The sequence below is a fragment of the Pezoporus flaviventris genome, unplaced genomic scaffold (genome assembly GCF_033815535.1).
Source record: "Pezoporus flaviventris isolate CSIRO_AGI_PZ_B2104156 unplaced genomic scaffold, CSIRO_AGI_Pfla_v1 ptg000007l, whole genome shotgun sequence".
Classification (NCBI taxonomy): Eukaryota; Metazoa; Chordata; class Aves; order Psittaciformes; family Psittacidae; genus Pezoporus; species Pezoporus flaviventris.
The window spans coordinates 84,859,200-84,882,917 of NW_026892555.1; the positions used below are offsets into that span (position 1 = coordinate 84,859,200).

At 43.8% G+C, this 23,718-nt stretch overlaps 1 protein-coding gene across 1 annotated transcript in view; it reads left to right on the forward strand.

Moving 5' to 3' along the window:
* Positions 1-16,212: 16,212 nt before the first annotated feature.
* The window catches only part of GMDS (GDP-mannose 4,6-dehydratase), a 423,256-nt gene continuing 415,750 nt past the window's right edge, over positions 16,213-23,718 (forward strand). The window contains exon 1 of the mRNA XM_061449337.1: positions 16,213-16,500. Coding sequence (XP_061305321.1) covers positions 16,393-16,500 — 108 coding nt within the window. The 5' untranslated portion in view covers positions 16,213-16,392. The remainder of the gene's footprint in view (positions 16,501-23,718) is intronic.

The window sequence follows — 23,718 nt, forward strand, 5'->3', positions numbered from 1 at the left end:
AATTCACCAATTGATATGCTGCAGTCAGGATGCAAACACATCCAGTCGATTGATTTTCAGAAGTAGTAGAAATTTCTGAGCTTCCACAACCTTAGCTTTGCTGTACCATGGCTTCCAGCTCTTTTCCTCTATGACTTTAAAGTACTTCTCAGAACACTGAAAGTTTTAGCAGGCTCTTGCTGCTAAAAATTGCAGCTGCCTTATCTCTCTGGCAGGTTTTGTATGTTTTCCAATTGCTTTTAGTTTCCACCTGGAAAAAAGCAAAGAGCAAATGCAAAGTATTCTGTTTGAATCACAGGGCTCAGTTGTGAAAGGAATCCTGGTAATTCCAGGGGCAATTTTTAAAGTGTGACCTGACATTGATTTTAGAATGAAGTCCACACAGAAGGAAGCATTAGGTGCTTATGCATCCTCAATATGGTATGGTAGTAGTTTTGACACAGAAGTTTTCAGAGAAGAGTATTTTGTAGAGAACATGTATTGGTATGAGCAGTGGATGACAAGTCTTCAAACATTTTCTTCACTTGTGTTTTGGTAAGCAGGTGGAGCTGTCATAAATAAACTGCTCCATGAATAAAGTATCTCATTAACTTCTGAGCAGGATTTGTATCAGGCAAATTCTGCCTTATGGTCAAGTTAGATGCTTAATGATTGTCACATAATAAGTCCTTCTCAGTTTTAGAGCAAAGTAATTGGAAATAAGATTTCAAGAGCTGACTAGACCCAGGTAAGGAACTGAATTCCGACGGCTACTTAAAAAATTAAGTTCATTACTGCCAGGGTTTCTGCTGTGTCAGTTTAAGCTGGAAGCTACATTTGAAACTACACAGTGTGTATTTCAGTGTCTGCTTTGATCTATTTTCATGTTCTTCTTCATGGAGATCTTCTCTGAAATGCCTTTCAGGTCTCATTCCTGAGTTAGCATAATAAGCAACTAAGCAACTGCAGAGCTGCCTGGCAAAAGTTACTTGGAAATAATTATTAACATTCTTGACTGGAGGTATTGAGTCAGATTAACATCCCAAAGAATATTTGGATGCATCTTGAATGCTTCTTAGGTACTGTGCTCTTTGTGTAGCAAATGGCCTGCAGACCCTGACCACAAAGCCAGGAATTCTACAAACTGAATCCCAGTTTTTATTTGTTTCAGCAAAAGGAAGGATAGGAAGTGGAAACTAATTCTGGGCCAATTTGTATTTGGACTGGATATCCAGCCACCTCAAAAATGAAGCCAAATACAATGCAGAAGGGCAGTTTTTTACCCAATGAAAATACAGCCATCTATCCATCCACACCTACACACGGCTGAAGCCTTCCTGAGATAGGTCCCTCCAGTCTCACTAATGTTCTAATTAAAAAAAAACAACCAGGGCTTAAATTCCATTTATGTTTGTAGAATTGGAGGCCAAAAGGGACTAGATGATATGGTGTAACCTGTAAGTCACAGGCCATTAAATTTTACTCAGTTTCCCTGTTGAGCTCAATAACTTTTATTTGACTAAAGCACAGTTTGTGTTCTGGCTTCCAGTAAGGCATTTGAATGATAAAGAGGCACAAAACTATTATTTTTGTTTATGTGATTGAATGCATATGTTGGTACATATATGTTCTCTTTTATCCTCTGAGAACTAGGTTTTAGCTTGGAGGATATGATCACACAAGCAAGTGAGAATGTAACCTGTCACCCGACTGACAAGACCCACGATGTGGTAAGTATCTTGCCGAGGAAAAGAGCAGGGAAAAGAGGAGGGAAAAGAAACGCACACAAACACACACCAGTCCTGGTTCAGCTCTGTCTCACGCATGCACACTCCTTTCAAGGTTTCCATTAAAGAGAAAGAAAACAGGTCTTGTTATTAATCCCCTAATTTGCACAAATACCTCAGATGTGTAATGTTTTCCAAACCACATTTTAAAGGCTCACATAATTAGCACAGCAATATAAACCACTGCCGTTCTAGCTGAAAAAAAGACATGGCTGGTGTTAAAACAAGAGTCAAACCCAGCAGAATGAAAGGGTGGATCACTCACACTTAAACAGTGTATAAGTTGATTTGAACACTTTGTGTTTTATTAACACAATAAATTCATTGTGTTATTTAATAAATGAACAAAAATAAATTATAGGTGCTGATATCCAGATTCAAAAATATGACCAATGTCTTTTGGACAGGCCAACTCACTGCTCTTTAAAAAAAAAACCCAAAATAATTAAAGGCCCTCCTTTTAACAAAATGGGATGCCTTATGCTTCCTACTTTCTATTTTAAGCCTTCTTATAACTCCAGCTCTAATTTGCTGTTTCACCAGTACCCCACCTAGGATTCATTTAATGCTATTTTTAGAAAACAGTATGAACCCTGCAGAACTTCCATGCACAGTTATGGATCAGTACAGCTGAACAGCCACTGGAGAGCAGTCTTCAAGCTACAGTTAAGCCTGCTGATCATACTTCAGCTATATACCAATGAGATTTTAACTCACACTGTATTTCAATTACCCATATTTATGTATATTCTACTGGTCTGGCCAGCTATTGTTTTCTAGTTTCCTTCCCTACAGCTTGGACAGACCAAAATAGCCTGCAGAACTTTGGGAGGAAATATTTTAGAGCTCTATCCAGTAAAAGCTTGATACAACGCCATTTAGCTTAATGAATGTCTTTCCATTGACTGGAGTAGTTTGCTTCCAACCTCATGGTTCACAGGCTTACTACTTAAATGACTACGCTGAAGTTTGGGTTGATGAAATGAGGTGACTATGTTATTTATTCCTTTTTATTCAGCCTGCCAACCAGTGTTTTGGTTACTGTAGTTTTCGTTGATCACTTCTCTGGTGAACTTGAGAGAAAATCTGATTCAAAGCTCCTGGAGCTCAGGAAGTGATAAATCTAGACCAGTGTGTGATACTGAGTCCAGGCTTGCAATTCGTCCCTAAGCATGTACAGCCACCATAAGCTACAGAGCAAGCCTGACTATGCTTGCTGTGCTGAGCACTGAGGTACATGGAGAATGAATATAAATGAAGATACCTTGCTCTCTTATAACGAAAAAGATGATGCACATAACCTAATTATTTATGGCAAATAATTTAATTCCTGATTTTTAAAGGAGGCCTCTGTTTCCATGGGTGGAGTTTGCACCTCCCAGAAATCTGCCAAAAGAAAAACATCATAAAAATATGGGTGCAAAATCCTGTTTTAAAAAATGAGGACCCAAAAAAGAAACTGAATACCCTTTTCTGTACAGATCCTGTCCTTTACAATGTGCATTGCTGACCACCTCATCCTAGTCAATGGGAAGTTTGGCTGGATAACATGATAAGGCCTTTACTAGAAGAATACTGCAGGCTAGCAGTAAAATTCCAACAGCTTAGAAATATAATAACAATTTAGTTTAAAGTTCCAGGAGTCTTCTACGGGCTTTGTCAGACCTCTGTGGTTTCTGTTTAAAATTACAGCAGATTTTTTCCAGTGGAGCATAGCTGCTGAATGTGCTAGCCCCGTGTGCAGAGTGGGAGGTTTCTCACATTCCCACCTTGCAGTCAGAAAGTTTTCTGGAGGCAAGAAGTGCTAATTTAACAAATTTCTTTCCAGTGCCATTTTGCCAGCAGGCAACCAGAAACATCCCTAGGTATTCAAAGCAGAGGTGATGTTGGGAATGGAAAAAAGCACTTTACCCCAAGTAGTTTGAGGCCACTCCAGAGACTCTGTCCTGGGAGCCTCTGCCTGATTCTGCAGAAAACCAGTGCCTAAGCTGAGACAGCTTTGCATTTAAATGAATGTTGGCTCAGTTGCCATCAGGGAGAATAAAGTATATGTATTGCCTTGGATAAGTTCCTGCACATGTGACACAGAAAACCATTGGTTTTCTCCTATGTGCTTCCTTTTCCTTCTTTCTGTCCCTTAGTTCTTGTTTTCCCAACAGCCAAAACAGTGCTCATCATGAAGTGGTTACAGGAACTTTCTCTAAGTCTGATGAAATATCTTTCCCTGTTTGACTCAGTGAGTTTAATATCCTGGTGCAAAAGGTATGATTACAAAAGCATGCCTTTCTACCCAAGCTAAAGGGATTTCCGTACAACTGCAGTTTGCCTGGCCAGAAGAGGCAGCTCTTCAGAAACATCCTTGAAGGAAAGGAAAACAGGCTGGATGATGAGCAGGGTGGGATTCAGAAAGATTAACCACCAGAATTAAGCAGATGCTTCTGCTAACCATCTGGCTCAACCACCCCAATGGCTAATTTGATCCAGAAAGCAGAGACACTACCTCATAGTCTATAACCCATGAGTCAGTGAAAGCATCTGACAAAGATGATCAAGTAATTACAGTCTCCAAAATTGTCAGACTTGTTGGTATGGTCAGTGGTGGGACAGGCTTAGGTGATGCTGTCACTTCCTTGCACACATGGGCCAATTGTGTCACTAAGGCTATAGTCAAACACTTCAGCATGATGGCTCAAGCACTGCCAAACAAATCTTTCCTCACAGTTAACCAAGATTTTTTTTTTTTGTTTCAATAATCATGTAGAGACTGTAATACACAAATAAAAATACCGAAAATTTTGGGCCAGATTCTTTGGTGGTCCTTTACTGCTGGAGAGCCTAATGGTGGCAGGAGGTTGTAGCAATAAAAAGTGGTAACAACCTCAGCTATACTCAGAGAGGTTATAGGTGATGCAGTGGCCTACAATACAGAATATGTGTTGAAAAGAGAGTTGTGATTAGCAGATCTTGTTTCTGGAGCCTATGGAAGCCAGAAATGAGGGTGTCAGAAATGTCACTGCTAATCTGCCCTTTAAAGCAAACAAGCAAAAATCCCCAAACCAACATACTCACAATTCTTATGGCAATAGCCTTGGGAGTATGAGTTTGTTAAAACAAGCCACTGAGGGTGAAAATACGTATTTGGCCTTTCCTACTTCAGCTCATGGCTGTCCTTTAAAATGCAATATGGGCCTGTCATTCTGGGGGAGTGCTGGGGAATTTGCTCTTTTGGTGCTGTGGCAAATGAACAGATGCTTTTATACGGATTGTAATGGCACTGCCCTCCCCAGCCACTTGGCAGCTGGTGCTTCAGGCCAGCCTGAATCTGGTGCAATTGCAGGACTTTGGATCACTGATGGGGAAAGAGATGGGTGAGAAAAAGCCGTGGGAAGTGGGGGTCTGGTCTCCTTTGCTTAGAAGCTCTGCTCAAGCTAAGGTACTCACTCTTGGTTCCTGTGCCTGGCCACATGCCTGACTGATCTGGATACAGGCTCTGACTTGCAGGCTTCACCTCAGCTCTGCCTTACCACTACAGACTTGTCTGGTGAACTAGACTTGGCTAACCCTGGTTACTGCCACAGGACCTGCTTTGCTCTTTGTTTTTGTGTGCTGTAGTACTGCACCCCTTGTCAATGAGGCTGTCTCCCTCAGCTCCCAGCCTCACCCATGCTACTCCCTGAAACTGGGGTTGTCACAACTGTTTGTTCAGCCATAAAACTGATTGCTGAAAAAACAGTGTGGTGTCAAGCAATAGGGAAATGGAAAAATGGGTGAGGCAAGAGTAATATATGGGACTCAGTCTCCTACTCTCTGATTGCAGCTCTGCTACCTATATGCAACCCTACCCTCCCAAACAGAAAAGTCCTCAAAGAGCAAAATAAACCTTTGGCTGCAGTAGGATTAGCTAGTGCCACTTACGAGAGCTTGTCTGGCTCTTGAAGAGTTGTGAGAAGTCCATGGGACTCCTTGGTATTCACTCTGAGGAGGTCAACATCCTACTCCAATCATAATACTGTAAGGCTAAAGGCAACCTTGAGCATCAAGTAGAATGACACTCATCAAGGGCAGAGTCAACTGTGGCAGGTCATTCCTGATGAATGTTTATTTAGTCTGTTATCTGAGAACTCAATTATGGAGCTGCCATAACCTGCCTATGCAAATCTGTTCCAGTACTGTTGATTCTTAACATTAAAATGACTTTTTCCATGTTTAAAACTACTATATCTTGCCCTACCCACGAGGAGTACAAATGTTAGATTTCTCCCTAACACCTTGTAGCAGCATTTTATGCATTTGAAGATGGTCATCGTCCTTCCTTCCTGGACAATATCATCATCTCATATGCTAAAAGAGGCTACCTTTTTCCTACCTGTGTTTCCATGTCCTGTTTTCTCTAGAAAATTCTTCTGATAATATTCATGGTTCTCCAGTCTCTTGACATCCAGCACCAGACACAGTGCCCAAGTTGACACCTTAACACTAAATAACACACCGGGATTACTTCATGTATTAGTGGATTATTTATCTGTCTCTAAACTGTGTTCACCTATTCCAGCAAATATTGATTCTGTTAAAAACTTTATACTTCTTTCTATGCCCTGTATTTTTGAAACTGAGTCCCCCAGAAATGCAGACTTTGAACATCCTTGTTCAATTAATCTGATTTTTCCTACAGAAAATTTCTTTATTTTCTCAAGATCATCTTTGGAGATAATTTTGATTTCTAATCTAATTTATTTGCATTCCCCCCTCAGCTTCACGGAAATCTTTCTATTCCATCTTCTAGACTGTTTAAGTAAACACCACCACATACAGACCCATTTCTTCGCTATTGATCTTAACTGTTAGTCACTTTTAGCAAAAAACATTAAATAAGTTGTCTTTCAATGTCATCTGCTAATAGACTTACTCTTCCATTGACTAGTTCACTAATCCTGCTTTTCCTATTATTAACGCACTGATAGAATGATCTCACAAGCAATGGTCACAAGGACTAACATCTCTTTGGCCTTTCTGATGTTGCTCTTGTGTGCTGTTGAAAATCTGTCTTTCATACTCTGACAATAGTTTCTACCTCCAGTGTAACCTCCTTGTATGTTTGGGACAAAAGGGACCTAACCAAGTTGATCACTTACTCTGCTTCCTGACCATCTTCTGTACCTGGAAAGTTTGCAGTTACACCTTTAATACCATCTCTTTCATGTTACATAATTTCTTTCTCAAATTCCCCTTTTCCCTTGGGTCAGCCTTCCAGAAAATGTTACCTAGTGACCCTTTGGCTGACTGAAATCTGTCCTCCTGAAATCCTGTCTGCTTTTACTGTAGTGTTGCCTCTTTCCAGTCCCAATGAAATGTGAATTCTGTCATTTCCCCGTCACTGGCACCCAAGTTCCACTTCGACCAGCTCCATTACATTCCTCTGTAGGTTTGAAGCCAGCAGTCTTTTTGACAAACCAACAGAAGGGCCATGGAGGTCTGACTCTGTCAGCACCTAGCAAACAGTTAATGCTTTGTAATAGGGGTAATAAAGAAGTAATTTTATGTATCATTCTTCTGGGTTTGGTTGCAACTAGTCACAGAATGATTTATCCCAGGCACACAAGACTATGAGACAGCTTTTACCTGCTTTAAATATGTGCATTAAAAATTATAGCATTCTTACCTTACCTCTTAGCCACAAATAAAATGCAAAGGAATACATAAAGAGCGTAAATAGCATATATCTAGCCAAATACATATGCTGTTACAAAAAATACAGATCCAACAATGTTGGGAGTCCCCTCTGGTCCATATCTTGGATCTCTTATGTTCTGCTACTGATTTGTTCTGTGACTGGAGAGACAACTTCGAAAAGCAACCACTGATATTTTGATCTACCTTCTAAAAGAATAATCCAGACTAGGGGAAGTGAAGTGATTTTTTTTTTAATTTCCACGCTAGAAATATTTGTTACCTTACCTTTTTCTCTTCTCTCTGCTATAGTCGTGAGTTCAGTGACAAGGAACAGATGCTCACTTACTGCGCCGTTTCAGTTAATTCTTTGAATAGCTAATGCTTGCTTAATGTGAACTCTCTTAACGGACACCACACCACTCTGTGACTGCATTGTTCTTTTTCCAAGGTGGTCTTCTTATAGTGTGAGAAATACAGGGTTGTTGTTTTCTTTTCTGATTAGAAGTCTTATGGACAAGATTTACTTCAGGATTTGGGTGTATATTAGACCATATTTGTATAAGGCCAGAAGAAAAAAGAGAACCCCTGTACTATATTCTGATGGTTTTCAGAGAAGTAGTTTCTGATGTCATCCTTTGTGCTAGTGAGCAGACCAAATAGTTTCAACAGGGGTACAAACTGCTTCATTCAAACATGCTCCCAAAACCAAAATGTCAGTAATAATAAAATGTACCTTGGCACACGTGCCAGGGACACAGATGGGGATACACAAGTGTGACTGTGCATGTGTAATATGAGTAGTGGCATTTGTGAAAAACCTGGCCTTCCAGTAGTTAATCTTTTCTGTTTCTTTAGGTAGACTTTTAAAGTTTATTCCATAACTTTTAGTTCATTCTCTGATATCTCCTTCAGGGAAAAAGAAACCAAATCCAACAAATAAGATTTTAACCAGCCATGCTTTTATACTGAGGTTTCTCTTCCAGTCAGGCCAGTGATTTCTTGTTATTTTTCAAACCTGTTACATGTTGACAGCATTCATTGGGTAAGGTATGTTTTTGTACCACTGCTGTCCTGCTGGAAGCACTAGACGTGAAGACCCTCATAGGAAGTAGGATGTTTGGGATTCAGCTTCGCTCTTTGGGACCTTCCCTAAAATATGCAAAGATGCTAGTCCGCTCAAGAAAAATTATGGTTTTATAGTTTTCTAAACTTCAACCACTAGAATTCTCAGTGAGCTGCCAACATCTCCCTTAAAGTCTCGTGGCTCCCTGTACATAGCAAAATAATCATGTTGGGTAAAAATGTTTCTAATCAGTCATGCATGGAGAATTCTCCTTCTCCTTCCAGTTAGGAACCTGTCTCTTCTCTCAGGTGTTTTAACTCCATTGGCTCCAGGCCAGTTAGCAGTGGCTTACAAAGCTGTAAGGGACAACTGCACACACTAACACATCACTGGGCCTGATGCTTTTTGTACTCATGGCTCTTTGCCCTCTTCTGGGAATGAAAAGGAACATTTATTTGGTGTTTCTTACAGAAACAATGCCCAAAATTAGGTACCTCCAGTGCTGGCCAAGATACAAAGGAACAATTGTTAATTATTTTCGTGTGCTGGAGAAACACATTGCACTGAGGACTGGCTTGCTTGTAGGCCACAAGCAGAGAGGTACTGGACTGTCACTGCCATGCTGGGCTTTTTTGACAAAACAATGTTTCTTTTTGAGACAAGGCTTGGTTTGGGGCCCTGGCTGCAATGCCCAAGTCCCGCTAGCACCCATAGGCCTGGCTGTCCCTGCCACCCTGCTCATGGCCCAGGACCCCATGTCAGCCCTTGCCCCTGTGACACTGCAGAAGTTCTGGACTCCAGCTATTCACAGCCCTTCCCACTTGCCTGAGGCTACCAAACACAGCTCACCACTGCTGCAAGGTTACCCTTGACCACACAGAAGATGTAATCAGGGCTGAGAGGAGGAGGCCTGTCCCAGCCTTCTCTTATGGAATGGTGAACACAGGCAGGCTCCTTCCCTTCTGCTGGGCTGGAGAGCAGCCTTTTCAGTGGTCCAGAAGTGCAAAGCCCACACAAAGCTCTGCCAACATCCCCTCTTCTTCAAGCACATGCTGTTCCTGCACCAAGCACAGGAAGGATCAGGATTTGTGTGCCTAGTCATGATGCTGTTCCAGACTTGAGTAAAACTTCCAGATGCAAACCTTTAGGCTGGAAACAAACAGTAGTACAAAGCTCAGCCTGGATCCTGCTCTTCCACAGTTTTACTGCAGGGTAGCATCAGTTCACTCTAGTGTTACAGATACATATGAGAGAGGAATGTGGCACTGGCACTGCCTTTGCCTTCGAAAAACCATGCAGTGCAGAGTGCTGTAGAAATCACATCGGGATGTGCACCAGCAGGAACTGGGTCTCTGCCTTTCAAAGGATACATCTTTGCCAAGAAGTTAGTAAATCTGGCCAATCCTACCCACCCCTCCAAAACCAAGCAGGGGAGTGTTTTCAAAGACTGAAAGGAGGCTGCAAATACTTTGTGGGCTGGGCACAGGCCATGCATGTTAAACACAAAGAGCTCCAGCTGGGAGCCAGTACTGCCAGGAATTTATTCCCCCCCCCGCTTTGTAATGCTGAGTTGCAGCACTCATGTCTCAACTTCTCATGGCTGGCACTGTGTTTGCCACCGGGAAGGTCCTAGTGGAAAGATATATGACAGCCTGTAGAGAGACGTATGAAATGCAAGATTTGTCAGATGCACAAGAGTCACCTGAAAGGCAAGGAGTGTCAGACTGTTGCTTATCTCCAGGCTCTGGCCCCAAGGTTTACTGTCCAGAACCATCCCCTGAATCCTCCTGTTTCTGCTCCACCTGCCAGTTGCCATGTCAGGGCATTGAGGTTGTAGGTCACTCCCCACACCCTCAAATATTCAAGCCAACAGGTAGAAAAACAATTATGAGACTTCCCCTCCATTCATCCACTTGTCTCTGCACACTCTTCACTTTGTTTCCTCACCAAATTTGGTGCTTTTCCTCTCTGTGACTGTTTACTCTCACTCCAACATCTGCACCTTCTTTCATATTGTGATGGATCTCCCCTTGAGTCCCCCTTCCCTCCTCTTCCACGTCCCCTTCCACAGCTCTCTAGCTCTGTCAACAAATACTGTAATTTTGTGCCATTACTTTAAAACATCAAAGTAGAAAAATAAACTCTTCTAGAGTACCTTCTTCTGGGCCTACTACATTTGCCTCACTTGCCTGCCTCTATAAATTAAGAGCTCCTCAGGAAGGAAAGTGCCCTTAGGTTCACTATCCATCTTTTCTGCAGCCTCCAAAACAGACCTGGTGGGGTTTTGAACAATCTGTAGATGTCACCATGGACTTTGAAGCCAGGGACAGGATCAAATGTATTTGGTAGCTGAAGGTAAGCAAATTGCAATGTATTCTGGCCAGGGTTCTTTGATCAATGGACACAGATTTGATGGAGTTCATGTCAGCATGACGCAGAAGTTGCTTAAACTATTGGATGTGGAGCATTGAGAACAGCCTCAGTTGTCAAAAGACAACCAGTTTTCCCTTTTGTTGCACTGAGTGATTCAGAGAAAGAGAGCTCCACTTGGTCCAGTGATAACTTCTAACTCCTATACAGAACAGGATACAGTGGTGTCTTGTCAGCTTTTACCAAAGTCCTAATATGGGTAACACTATTAATGAAATAATACTAGAGATACCTTTGTCCCACAGTGAATAAATCAGTAATTTCTACTTGTGAAGTTAAAATAAGGTTACATCTTTCCTGCTGGCACTTACAATGGATTCACATGAGATTATTAAACCTCACAGGGTTACTTATCCAAATCCAAATCAGCAGTATGGCCACATCCCCATTCAGATATTGACATCAGGTTTGTAATGCATATGGTATTCAAGTGTAACAAAATTTCTCTGTGTGGATGTTCTCCCTCCTTTTCCCTTTCTCTTAATATTTAAGATGGTATTTTTTGTAATCTAATACACTACAGTCTTTTGCTCCTATTATTCCCTTCTTCCTTACTCTCAGCAACATTTTTTTTTCTCTCTAATTTTTGCTCTCTGCTTCCTCCTTGCTCATTTTCCATTATTTCTTAGTTTAACCAGTTTGACTTCCATCAGCTGTGCTTGTATCCACCAAAACCACGCAAATTTGTTCACATCTGTCCTATCTTGCTCTCCCCAGTTCATGGGATGGCAGCTTTAAAGTAAATGCCACACATGCTAGTCTTTGCATTTCCTCAGAAGTTGCTGGTGTGTTCACTTCTGGGCATAAAACTTTTACTGGACACCCATGCTCACACAAGCATCTGCTCTTACAAGGATTCGAGAAGGCTGGAGTTGCAGATGTGTGTCAGTCTCCAATCTCCTCTTCATATGAGGGCCTTGCCATTTGTAGAGGCTATAGCCAGGTCCACACAGATGCACGAAAAAGTGATTACGGTGTGGGCAGGCTTTAAGTTAGCTTTAAGTTAGGTAGCACATGCAATAGTACAGGTGCTGGAGGCAGCAAGACATCAGCACAGGCTAGTGCTCAGAATGAATATTAATCCTGGGGTCTCTTGGGGCTGCTGGTCCAGTTTTCAGCTGCAGTCTGTCTTAAATTGCTGTCAACACCAGAGCAACTTAGGTAAAATCTAGTACCTGTGCCACAATTGAGCCTTCAGTTTCTTCTGTACCTGTACCTTGGAAGTCTTTGGTGACAGAACAGTCTTTGTGCATTAAACCTGGAATGTGCCCACCAGGGACAGACCTAGCAGGATTATGGTAGCTGGCTAACAGCGTCTGCAACTACCACTGCCAGACTTATAAATGGAATAGAAATTGAAACAAGTTAAAGGTGCTTTTTTTTGCATATTTTTTTTTTCCCTGCTTCAGTCAGCTGGAACCTGAACTGGGCTACATCCTGTCTGGCTTCATCTGCCTGTTTCTAGTATTAGTATTGACTAAAAATACAAGTATGAGCCCTGCTAAAGTGTTCTGAGTTCAGACTGGCTGAGACACTCCCCTTGCAAAAGTGACAGAGATTGCAGTCTTCTGTTCTGAATCACTCAGGAATGCACATGCTGAGTAGGAAGGAAAGCTATTGCTCTAAATAGGAGAAAAAACCAAGGTGAAGGTGCCTGTCACCTGAGAATAAGGTCATAAAGTGGTCATTGAACTGAGGTACTAGATTAATCAGGCGAGTTATGAAAGGTGTGAACTGGCTTCTCCCATCGGGTGGAGTCCTTTTGAGAACAACAGTGAAGGAAAATGTTACATCTGAAAAATAGTTCTTGTGGGATGTTGGACAACTAGGGTAGGAGAAACTCTGTTAGAGAAACTGATCAAAAAATTCCTCTAAGTAAGTTGGATATGGAGGCCCCAGTGATGTGGGCTCTTCTAGCCCAGTTTCAGGGCTTGCATTGTCACCCTTACTTGCCGCTTTAATGAGCAGAAAAGAGAAATAAGGCAAGGTTTACTTTGCAGTACATTTAATAGACTACCAGAAAAAGCTAGAAATGACAAGCTTATCTGGCCACATAAAGGACAATTTTTAATATTGTAGGTCATGCATTGCTTTATGCGGCTCTGATCTAGCAGGAGAAGGAATGATCTATGCAAGTAAATAAAGAAAACTTGCTCCTAACTCCCTCTAATCTCAAATTCTGAGTTTTAAAATAAAAATATTTTTTGCACCTTATTGCTGGTGTACAGAGTCCTGAAACTCAGAATTTTATATATTTTTTATCTATTTTATAATTTTATATATTTTTATGTCTCTGGTGTCTCAGACAAAACTGAGAGGCTGGCATTCATATTATTCATGGTTTTCCTCCTCTATACACCCATTAAATATCACTAGTGGAATGAAATTAGTTTACAGAAGTAGCCAGTGTTGCTGACTCTATAATCATCTGAATGCATCCAGGAAAAAGCTTCAGAAACAAGGTACAGAAATGGTACAACTGGGATGACATCTTGTAATTGAGTAACTGTGATGTAATACAGTTTTCCCATTCTATCACTGACAAGGAGGCTGCAACAAGGGGATTTAAACTGAGACCATGGGAAGCAGCATGCAAAAAAGCAATCAGGATTCCAGAGTACATTTCCACTTGAAAAGCAGTGTGCTCCACATCTTTAATATTTTTAAAATATATTCTGGGCTTTCGATGAACTTCAGTAATTTTTGACCACACATTGTAATAAGCCATAATAAAAGTAAAATCATAGTAATACAATTGTGTGTACATGCAGAGGTCCCACCATTCAAGCATGCTATTCAATGATTGTATGATTAACAGCAAAATAAAGGCAGGCCCCTTCTTCCTTTGTAGACACAGCAACATGATGCCACAGTATCACACAGTATCACAGTATGTTAGAGATTGGAAGGGACCTCGAAAGATCATCTAGTCCAATCCCCCTGCCGGAGCAGGAACACCTAGATAATGTTACACAGGAATGCGTCCAGGCGGGTTTTGAATGTCTCCAGGGAAGGAGACTCCACAACCTCCCTGGGCAGCCTGTTCCAGTGTTCCGTCACCCTCACTGAGAAGAAGTTTCTTCTCAAGTTTAAGTGGAACCTCTTGTGTTCCAGTTTGTACCCATTACCCCTTGTCCTATCATTGTTTGCCACTGAGTAGAGCCTGGCTCCATCCTCGTGACACTCCCCCTTTATATATTTATAGACACTTATAAGGTCACCCTTCAGTCTCCTCTTCTCCAAACTATAGAGACCCAGCTCCCTCAGTCTTTCCTCATAAGGGAGATGTTCCATTCCCCTAATCATCTTCGTTGCCCTGCGCTGGACTCTCTCCAGCAGCTCCCTGTCCTTCTTGAAATGAGGGGCCCAGAACTGGACACAATACTCCAGATGCAGTCTCACCAGGGCAGAGTAGAGGGGAAGGAGGACCTCTCTCGACCTACTAACCACCGCCCTTCTAATACACCCCAGGATGCCATTGGCCTTCTTAGCCACAAGGGCACAGTGTTGGCTCATGGTCATCCTGTTGTCCACTAGGACCCCCAGGTCCCTCTCCCCTACACTGCTCTCTAACAGGTCGTTCCCCAACCTATACTGGAACCTGGGATTGTTCCTGCCCAGATGCAGGACTCTACACTTTCCCTTGTTATATTTCATCAAGTTACTCCCTGCCCAACTCTCCAGCCTGTCCAGGTCTCGCTGGATGGCAGCACAGCCTTCTGGCGTGTCAGCCACTCCTCCCAGCTTAGTGTCATCAGCAAACTTGCTGATAGTACACTCAATTCCCTCATCTAAATCATTGATGAATATATTAAATAATACCGGTCCCAGTACTGACCCTTGAGGCACTCCACTAGTTACAGGCCTCCAACTAGACTCAGCCCCATAGACTACAACTCTCTGGCTTCTCTCCTTCAGCCAGTTCGCAGTCCACCTCACTACCTGATCATCCAGTCCACACTTCCTCATTTTAGCCGTGAGGATGCTGTGGGAGACTGTGTCAAATGCTTTGCTGAGGTCAAGGTAGACCACATCCACCGCTCTGCCATCATCCATCCACCGTGTTATTTCCTCATAAAAGGCTAAGAGATTGGTCAAACATGATTTCCCCCTGGTGAAGCCATGTTGACTGCCCCTCATAACCTTCTTATCCTTGATATGCCTTAAGATGGTACCAAGGATAAGGTGTTCCATCACTTTCCCAGGGATGGAGGTGAGGCTGACTGGTCTATAGTTACCCGGGTCCTCCTTCTTGCCCTTTTTGAAGACTGGAGTGACATTTGCTTTCCTCCAGTCCTCAGGCACCTCTCCCGTTTCCCAAGACTTGGTAGTAAAAGAAGCTGCTGATTGGTGTTCCATCAGGAAAAGAGTTATTATGAATCACTTTTCCAGGAGCTTTTGGATCATTTATTGGGAAGTATTCCCACAGGTGGGAAAGGTGAGGAGGACCAGCTTTGCCATCCTGGAGGATTCTGCGATTCATGGGAGTCATAGAATCATAGAATGGTTTGGGTCGGAAGGGACCTTAAAGCTCACCCGGTCCCAACACCCTGCCACGGGCAGGGACACCTTCCACTATACCAGGCTGCTCAAAGCCCCATCCAGCCTGGCCTTGAACGCTGCCAGGGATGGGGCAGCCACAGCTTCTCTGGGCAACCTGTGCCAGGGCGTCATCACCCCCACAGGGAAGAACTTCTTCCTTGTGTCTAACCTGAACTTCCCCTATTTAAGGTTGAACCCACTGCAGTTTTGATCCGGAGCCTTTAAAAAGAGCCGGCAGGCCTCGGGGACCAGGTAGCGAGCGCAGAGGCTGCGGGAACTCACAATCCCCGCCTGTCCATTAAGCCTCACCTCTCGGTGCCTCAAGCGCCGTCGGCCCGCTCCTCCAGGCCGCAGGGGGCGCTCTACGGCGGGGGGGGCGGGGCCATGGCCCGCTCTTCTCACGTGACGGCGGCGCATCCTCCTCTCCGACACGCGACCAGGAAGTCGGCGGCTCCGCGCCTCCGCGGCAGCAGCCGCACAGGCCACGCCCCCACTTTCAACCAATCACCGCTCTCACCTTCAGCCCTCGCGCGCCGGAGCTACCCCGCGGCGAGCCGCGTGTGCGGTCCCTTTAAGGAAGCGCCGGGGCTTCGGATTGGTTGCGGGGCCGAGCGACACCAGGCGAGGGGAGGGGAGGGGAGGGGTGGGGTGGCTGAAGCGGAGCGCGGGCCATTGCCCGCTGCGCGCCTGCGCGGGGGCTGGGCCGGCGGTGGCGGCGGCGGTGGTGGTGGTAGTGGGTTACACCTGCGGGCGGGGCGAGAGCGCGGAAATGCCGCGGTGCCCGGGGCAGCAGAGGTAGCCTCTGTGTGGCGGCAGCCCGTGTGCCAGCTGGCATTTTCCTCGCCTTGCTCGTCCGGAGCGCCGGGAGCATCCACCCGGGGCTATCTCTGCACCTGGGCTACGCTTGCTGCCGCCGGGAGGATGGCACAGCCGGCGGGGGAGACGCGTGCCTGCGCCGCGGCAGCCGGAGGTGACGGCGAGGAGCTGAACGGCAGGAAGGTGGCTCTGATCACCGGCATCACCGGGCAGGTAACGGTGGGGATACCCCTCGGCCCCGGGCTTTCTCCGCGTTGTGGAGTGGTGAGGCGCCCACAGGGAGCCGTGGCTGAAGCCGTGCGAGCAGCGGCGGAGGGGCTGTCGGGCGCGTTCGAAGGCAGCGGCCACCCTCCCTTCCTTCTTATGTCCGTCCCTCCCGGGCCCCGGGGGACACATCCCCGCGGGTGCGTTCCCAGCACCTCAGGCACCTCTTAGCGAGGCGGCTACCCGCCTTCCCTCGCGGTTCGTGGTGTGCGGGTTGCAGGAGCCCTCGCTGACAGCCCGCAGAGGCAGACAGGCTGCCCTGAGGGAAGAGGCTTCCCTGGCATCACCCACGCGTGGCTAGGGCTTGTTGCCCCGGGGTTTGAGGTGTTTTCCACTAGGTCTGTATGATGGGGGGTAATCACTTTCATGTTGTGTCTTTGGACTGTCTTATAGTAACCTTTACCAGGAGTTCCCACGAGGTCAGCTAAAGCTGTGCAGAGATGAGGTGTGAAGTAAGCATCCCTGAGAGGAGCCAAATGTAGAAAAGGCAATACGAGGAGCTGGTGTTGAGATCCTCCATCCTGGTGGTCTGAAATGGCAAAGGCAAGCAGTGCAGTAGTATCAGTGCAGGTGTGGGGCAGCCTGAAGCTGGGTTTGATCTGAGCAGGCTCCTCACTCAAGAGGTGCTCTTTGTCATCTGTCTCTCTGACATACTGAGCAGCCATTCATTTACTTTCACCATCAGTACCTGCTTTATAACCAGACAAAAACATCTCCCCAGGCTGCTTGTTTTGTATTCGTGTGCATTCATTGCAGTCTTCACTCTCTTTGGCTGTGTTACTCATAGGGATAATGATGCTCTCACAATCCTGGTGCTTTGAGCAGAAGGTGCAGGAGAAAGGTGGCATGGAAAGGAAAAAAACAAACAGTCCGTTTCCCTTGGAGCAACTTCTGCACTGGGAAAAAAAAAAGGTGTGTCAGTGGTGAGTTTTAACCTGGTGAGACCTGCAGGGGTTTTGATGTATACAGTTTGTGGCTTGTGCTGCTACACTCCCAATAGGCAGCTTGGATATTTGTTTGGATTGTTTGTCCACGAAGAGGTTTGCATTGTTGTGTCTTTCCTGGCAAGTGGGTGCTAAATAAAAGCTGTCCTGGGCATGCTTAGTTGTATTTGACAAACACCTTATTTGTGATGTAAGTGTTGCCCATTTCCTGGAGAAAAATGTTCTGCTGCACATTGCTTATCACTTGGCATGTGCTGGGTGTATGGATTGTGATTAGTATAACCTATTAAGTAGGTAATGTATAGTAAACATTATTGCTTATTTTACAATCCAGCTTGAAGAGCTGTTTTCCTTTATGGCTTGTATTCAGTCAGTGGCAGCTTCATACATAGAATCATAGAATGGTTATGGTTGGAAAGAATCTTAGAATCATAGAATGTTTTGGATTGGAAAGGACCTTAAGATCATCAAGTTCCAACCCCCCTGCCATGGGCAGGGACACCTCGCACTTAACCGGTTTGCCCAAGGCCCACTTTGGGCAACCTGTTCCAGTGCCTCACCACCCTCATAGTAAAGAACTTCTTCCTTGTATCTAACCTGTACTTCCCCTGTTTAAGTTTGAACCCATTTCCCCTTCTTCTGTCACTACAGTTCCTGATAAATACCCTTCCCAGCATCCTTACAGGCCCCCTTCAGATACTTGAAGACTGCTATGAGGTCTCCACACAGACTTCTCTTCTTCAGACTGAACAGCCCAAACTCTCAGCCTGCCTTCATACGGGAGGTGCTCCAGTTTCGGTCATCCTTGTGGCCCTCCTCTGGACTTGATCCAACAGCTCCTTGTCCTTTTTATGTTGAGGACACCAGAACTGCACACAATACTCCAAGTGAGATCTCACGAGAGCAGAGTAGAGGGGCAGGATCACCTCCTTCGACCTGCTGGTCACGCTCCTTTTGATGCAGCCCAGGATACAGTTGGCTTTCTGGGCTGCGAGCACACACTGCCTGCTCATGTTCAGTTTCTCATCAGCCCACACCCCTCAAGTCCTTCTCTGCAGGACGGCTCTGAATCTCTTCTCCACCCATCCTATAGCTGTGCTTGGGATTGCCCCAACCCCAAGTTGCAAGTAGGACCTTGCACTTTGCTTTGTTGAACTTCATGAAGTTTGCCCCTTTCCCTTCAGCTGTGATTTGTCCTGTTATACTTGCCGATCAACTCGTGAGGCAGGTGTAGATTGTTTGGAAGACCATGAGCTTTGTGGAAAAGTACATATTAAAACAAACATGCTGCTCTTTCATGCTGAGACAGTGTTAGTCATGCTCTCTTTTGTGATAGAGCCACCTGACCTTATGCAAGGGGGTAAATTCAGAGACCATGTAGACTCATAGCAGATTTCATCTCTTATCCAAGAGAACCTGTGCTGTGCTTTGAATGTTCACCTGCTGTTTGTGTTTTACCCCATTATGTCTGTTCTCATGTGTTCTTACAACACTCTTCCTGTGAGTTAGCAGCTGTCTGCCAATAGTGGGCTGAAGAAACCACTCCAAGTGGCTGTCAGACAGGGTGGTATAACTACGTCTGAGAAGAGGAAAGAAAACCAATCTGTTTGCTTGATGCTCTTATTTTTAGCAAGAGGACAGTCAGAGCTTTCCCAAGGGCTACTTTGATTGCTGTGTGATCAATCTTCCAGTTTGTTGACAGAAGTACATTTCTTGTCAGAGATAGTAAGTTAGTAGGACTATAGCTACAACCCCCTGATTCTTTCAGTATTGTGTTCTTTGTTATTTAACTCTCTTTTCAATGCAGCTTTTCCATCTTAATTTAATATGTGTCAGGCATATTTAAGCATTGGAAGGTGAGGAGAACCTGAGCTAATAAAGGCCTGGGATATCTGAAAATTAGCCAGTGAGGCTGGGTGCCTTAGTGACAAGACTGTAGCATCTCTTGTTGTAGGATGGAAGCTTTTCTGTTAGGGATGACCTCTTCTGAGGTCCTGTACTCCTCTATCATTTTGAGATCTGCCACTGGGAATCCTTGTTCCTCTTTTCTTAATTTAACTTTAAAGAAAGTCACTGTAGTACTTGGTCCTTGCCCTTCTTTCACTCCTTTTCTTTATTCTACATAATAGCTTTTGTTTTATTTGCAAAGGCCTTGCCCAGAAATGGGAGGTCTGGATACTGTTTCTTATCTGAGACTCATGTCCCACCTCTTCTGAGAATGTCCTAAGTGCCATCTGTTTTAAACTTAATTACCATGTGTAAAATGTACAAATAGGCTGAAGTGGAAGCTAGAGCTCAGGCTTGTCTTTCCCAGGTGGTTATTTTAATTATTGGACTAGAGAGAGTTGGTGTGTTTCACATTCTTCCGTGGAGCCTGTGCTCTTTCAAGGTGGGAAGTAAAGGCTTTGATTCCTTCAGGCTGAGGAAAGCATAGAACAGAATCGGGTAGTAAACTCCCTTTGTTAAACTGGGGCATTTCTGCTACAGCAGATTTCTTTTAAAAATGAGTTGGCACATTTGCATTTTGTAAAGAACCTGCTTTTGTGTTTGTGTGGCCAGTGTAGTATGAGAGCATTTGCTGAACTAAGGCCCCCCAATGACTGGTTCCTAGGACAAGGATAGATGAGAGAGAAACATTAAGCTAACCGAACTGTGGCAATTTTAGGCAAGTGAAGAGTTGTGCTTTTTTCTTCGCAGTACTTGGGCCAAGCAAAGTGCTGCTTGAACTGTAGCAGCCTTTCCTGAGTTGAGATGATGCCGTAAGAAGTGTGCTCAATCACAGTGTTGAAATCAGACAACTCTTTATTTTTCAGAACTTCTGTATAGCTGTGAACATCTGGATTGTCCATCTTTTCCAGTGACAAAAGATGGGATTTTGTTTCTGCTATGGTGGAGAAAGTTGAGCTCAGGTAGGGCTATATTTTAACAATGGGGCAACTGACTGATGATTCAGCTTTTCACTGTACTATACCACAGAGATGTGCACAGCTGTAACTTCTGATTTATGGACTTCTAATGGGATTTGTAAGACTTCACAGGATGCTAGAAGAGGATGGGCTGTCTGCACAAGTAGGGTGAGTGACTGGAGGCTCCTCCTTTATGCCAGCTTACTGCACCAGTTAACAAAGCCGGTTAAGGTGGTTTGCTTCTCTTCCAGGTACACCTTTTAACAAGGTGTTAAAAGGACGATTGTAAGCGGCAAGGAGAAGCAGACAGGCCAACCCAATATGGGTGATAAGCAACTTCTACTTTATTTGTGATGCAGTTCACATATATATAGGAGTGGTATTCAGCCACTCCTCCTTGGCACAACAGTATTGGTTAGCCCCACACAGCTTCCTCCACATTCTCCTCCCATGTCCAGTTTCCGGTTACCTGTGGGGGCCACCCCCTGCCTTGCTCGCACAGTCCTCCAGGGCTCTGTGGTCCTGCTCTTAGAGTCATTCTGCAACAGACGATTCTCTGCAAGGGTGAATCCTTTACTGATAGGAGGGTGATTTTGTGACCTTTGGCCAAGTAACGGATTTGCAGTATGCGTGGTGAAGTCACAAAGGAAAACAAATTCAATAACTGTATAGTCAAGACTTGAAGGCATTCTGGCTGCAAGGGCTGGACCTAGGTCTTTATGAAATCAAAGCAGATGAATGAGCCTCTGCAGATTCTGCATTTACCTGTGGGGTTAGAGTGAGATCAGTATCATTGTACAACTTGCATTACTGGTAAGAACTTAAGCACGTAGTCAATAGACATGTATACTGCTTGTGCAGTACTGAGATTTCCCTTATTCCCACCACAGCAGTGGAAGGTACCACATGTCACAGTTTTGCTAAACTGCTTCCAGAGCAGGGCAGTTGCTGTGGTTGGATGGATAAAACATGTAAGTGTTGTGTAGGTATAGCTGGTACTTATGAGTAATGCATAGCGCTTTTTTCTTTAAGGAAAAGTATTTAAAATTAAACTGGCCTATTGTGTGTTTTAAAATGAAAATATTTTTTTGACTTTTATTGGAAGAGTGTTTTCACAATGCGAAATAGATGTGCTGGACTCTTTAAACTTTGAAACCTTGAAGAATTACTCTGTAAAAATGGGAGTTTTGGATCAAATAGTATAACAATTCTGTATATGGAGATATGTCTTGTCTGTTATTTGGGGAAGCTACTAAATCAGTACTTTTTGACAGTATTGTTTTCTAGGCACTATGACTAAATATCTGTTAAAATTGCACTTAAATATCTTTCTGGAAGGTCTGATTGCACTGCAATCAGCCTGATTGTCTTTCTGATGCTGATGCTTGTAAGAATATTTAGATATTTGACTTCCTTGAGAAATACCAAGAAATACTCTGGTTGAGGCTGTGAGGTTTTATGTTGACATTTCTACTTTTCCCCTTTAGTCACTGGATTATGAGCAATGAATAATGCCAGTCTGATGTTGTCCTGCTTGGAGAGACGGTAAGGTAAGAGTTTGTAGACCAAGGTCATTCAAGAGGAACTTAACCAGGCTCAGTTATGAATGAAGCAATACACTAGAACTTGACTGTCAATACATGGGCAGAGGCTATTGGAAATTTTAGATGAAGAAAGCAATTGTGGTTGTGCCTTGAGAGCTCTTAACAGCAGCAGTACTGGCACCAGCTTCTGCTTCCTTGCCTGCAGTTCTGTCAGACTTGACTGCTATTTGGCAAAACTTCAGCTAGTGACTGTAGAAGTTTCAGCCAAACCCTAAGATAGTGTAAGTATGACTGTCAAGTAAGTGTGCATGGAGAAATGCAAGAACACTCTCTAATTGGTGTAGGTAGAATATGGGATCTGCCCCTGGCTTTCTGGTATCAGAAGTTCAATCAGTTGCTTACAGCTTGTGCTATTCCTGTAGCACTGCAAGTTTTATGCAGGTGTTACGGTTCATAGTTTGAGAAGGGCTAATTGTGTCAAGGATGTGAAAAGATAACCGAGAAAGCAAGATTTGCTGTTGTGAATTGATTTATTTAAATGTGGCTGTTGAGAATGGAACCAAGCAAGACACACTTTGTGGAGCAAACTACCATTAGTAAGAGAACGTGACTCATTGCTTAATACTAAGAAAAGTAATGAATAGCTGGTATGGAGAGAGTGACATAAAACTCCTTCATACTCTGTGTCTAAAAACTTAATTTCTTGGAGAAGAGTTGTAAAGCAACCAGTCAAACAACTTTTTAGAAAAGCTTTTCAGGTATTGTGATCAAGTGGTGAGGAGAGAATCTTTGTCACTGAGGACTTTATGTACACATGGAAGGCTGATGTAGAGAAACACTATATCCTGTTGCACCAGAAACAGTATGTTGGTTTGCCAGGTGAAGGATAAAATCCGAAGGATTGCTTTTCTGCATAGACACAAGAGGATAGCTTTTGCTGAAACTGGCTACAGTTAAATATTAGCATTGCTGCCTTTTCATTTAAATAAATATTGTCTTGATTTCTGGCTAAAGCTAAATATTAGTATAGCTGCATTCATTTAAACAAATATTGTATTGGTTGAAACCAGGTACTACTTCAATTGTTGAGTAGCAAAGAGTTGTCTTGAGTAAGAATTTCACATGCTTGAAGGTCCTTATCTTAGTTTGAGGACATAGAGGTGTAGGAATGCTTATTTGGGTACAAACTGAAATACAAGAAACTTCACTTGAGAGGGTGTCTGTTGTTTGTGATTTTTGGGGGGGGGGGGGGTATTTTATTTTACATGAAGAATGTCATCAAGCACTGGAACAGACTGCCCAGATAAGTTGAGTGTCTGTCCCTGGGCATATTTAAAACCAAACTGGACAGGTCCCTGAGCAACCTGCTCTAGTTGACCCTGGTTTGAGCAGTGATCTTGGACTGGGTGATCCACAGAGTTCCCTTCCAACGTGTAAACTTCAATGATTCTGAGTCCTCCTCAATATCAGAAGTTGAACACCTGCAGTTTGTGACAAGATAGCATAAGGGGCTTGTTGAAAACACTGCAATAAATGAATAGAGACTGTGGCATGAAACCCAAGCTTGCCTAAAATATAATTCCAGGTCTTTCCCCTTACAGGATATAAATAAGAAGTGTTGCTATTGAGTTTCATCCAGAACCCCTGAGAAAAAGGTGTTTTATTCAAAAGTAGTAGAACAAATGCTGAAATGGGATATTAGAATGTTATCTGAAAACAGAGGTCATATTTTTAGAAAGATGCCCCAGTTGAATAGAGGAGGGTTACCAGGAA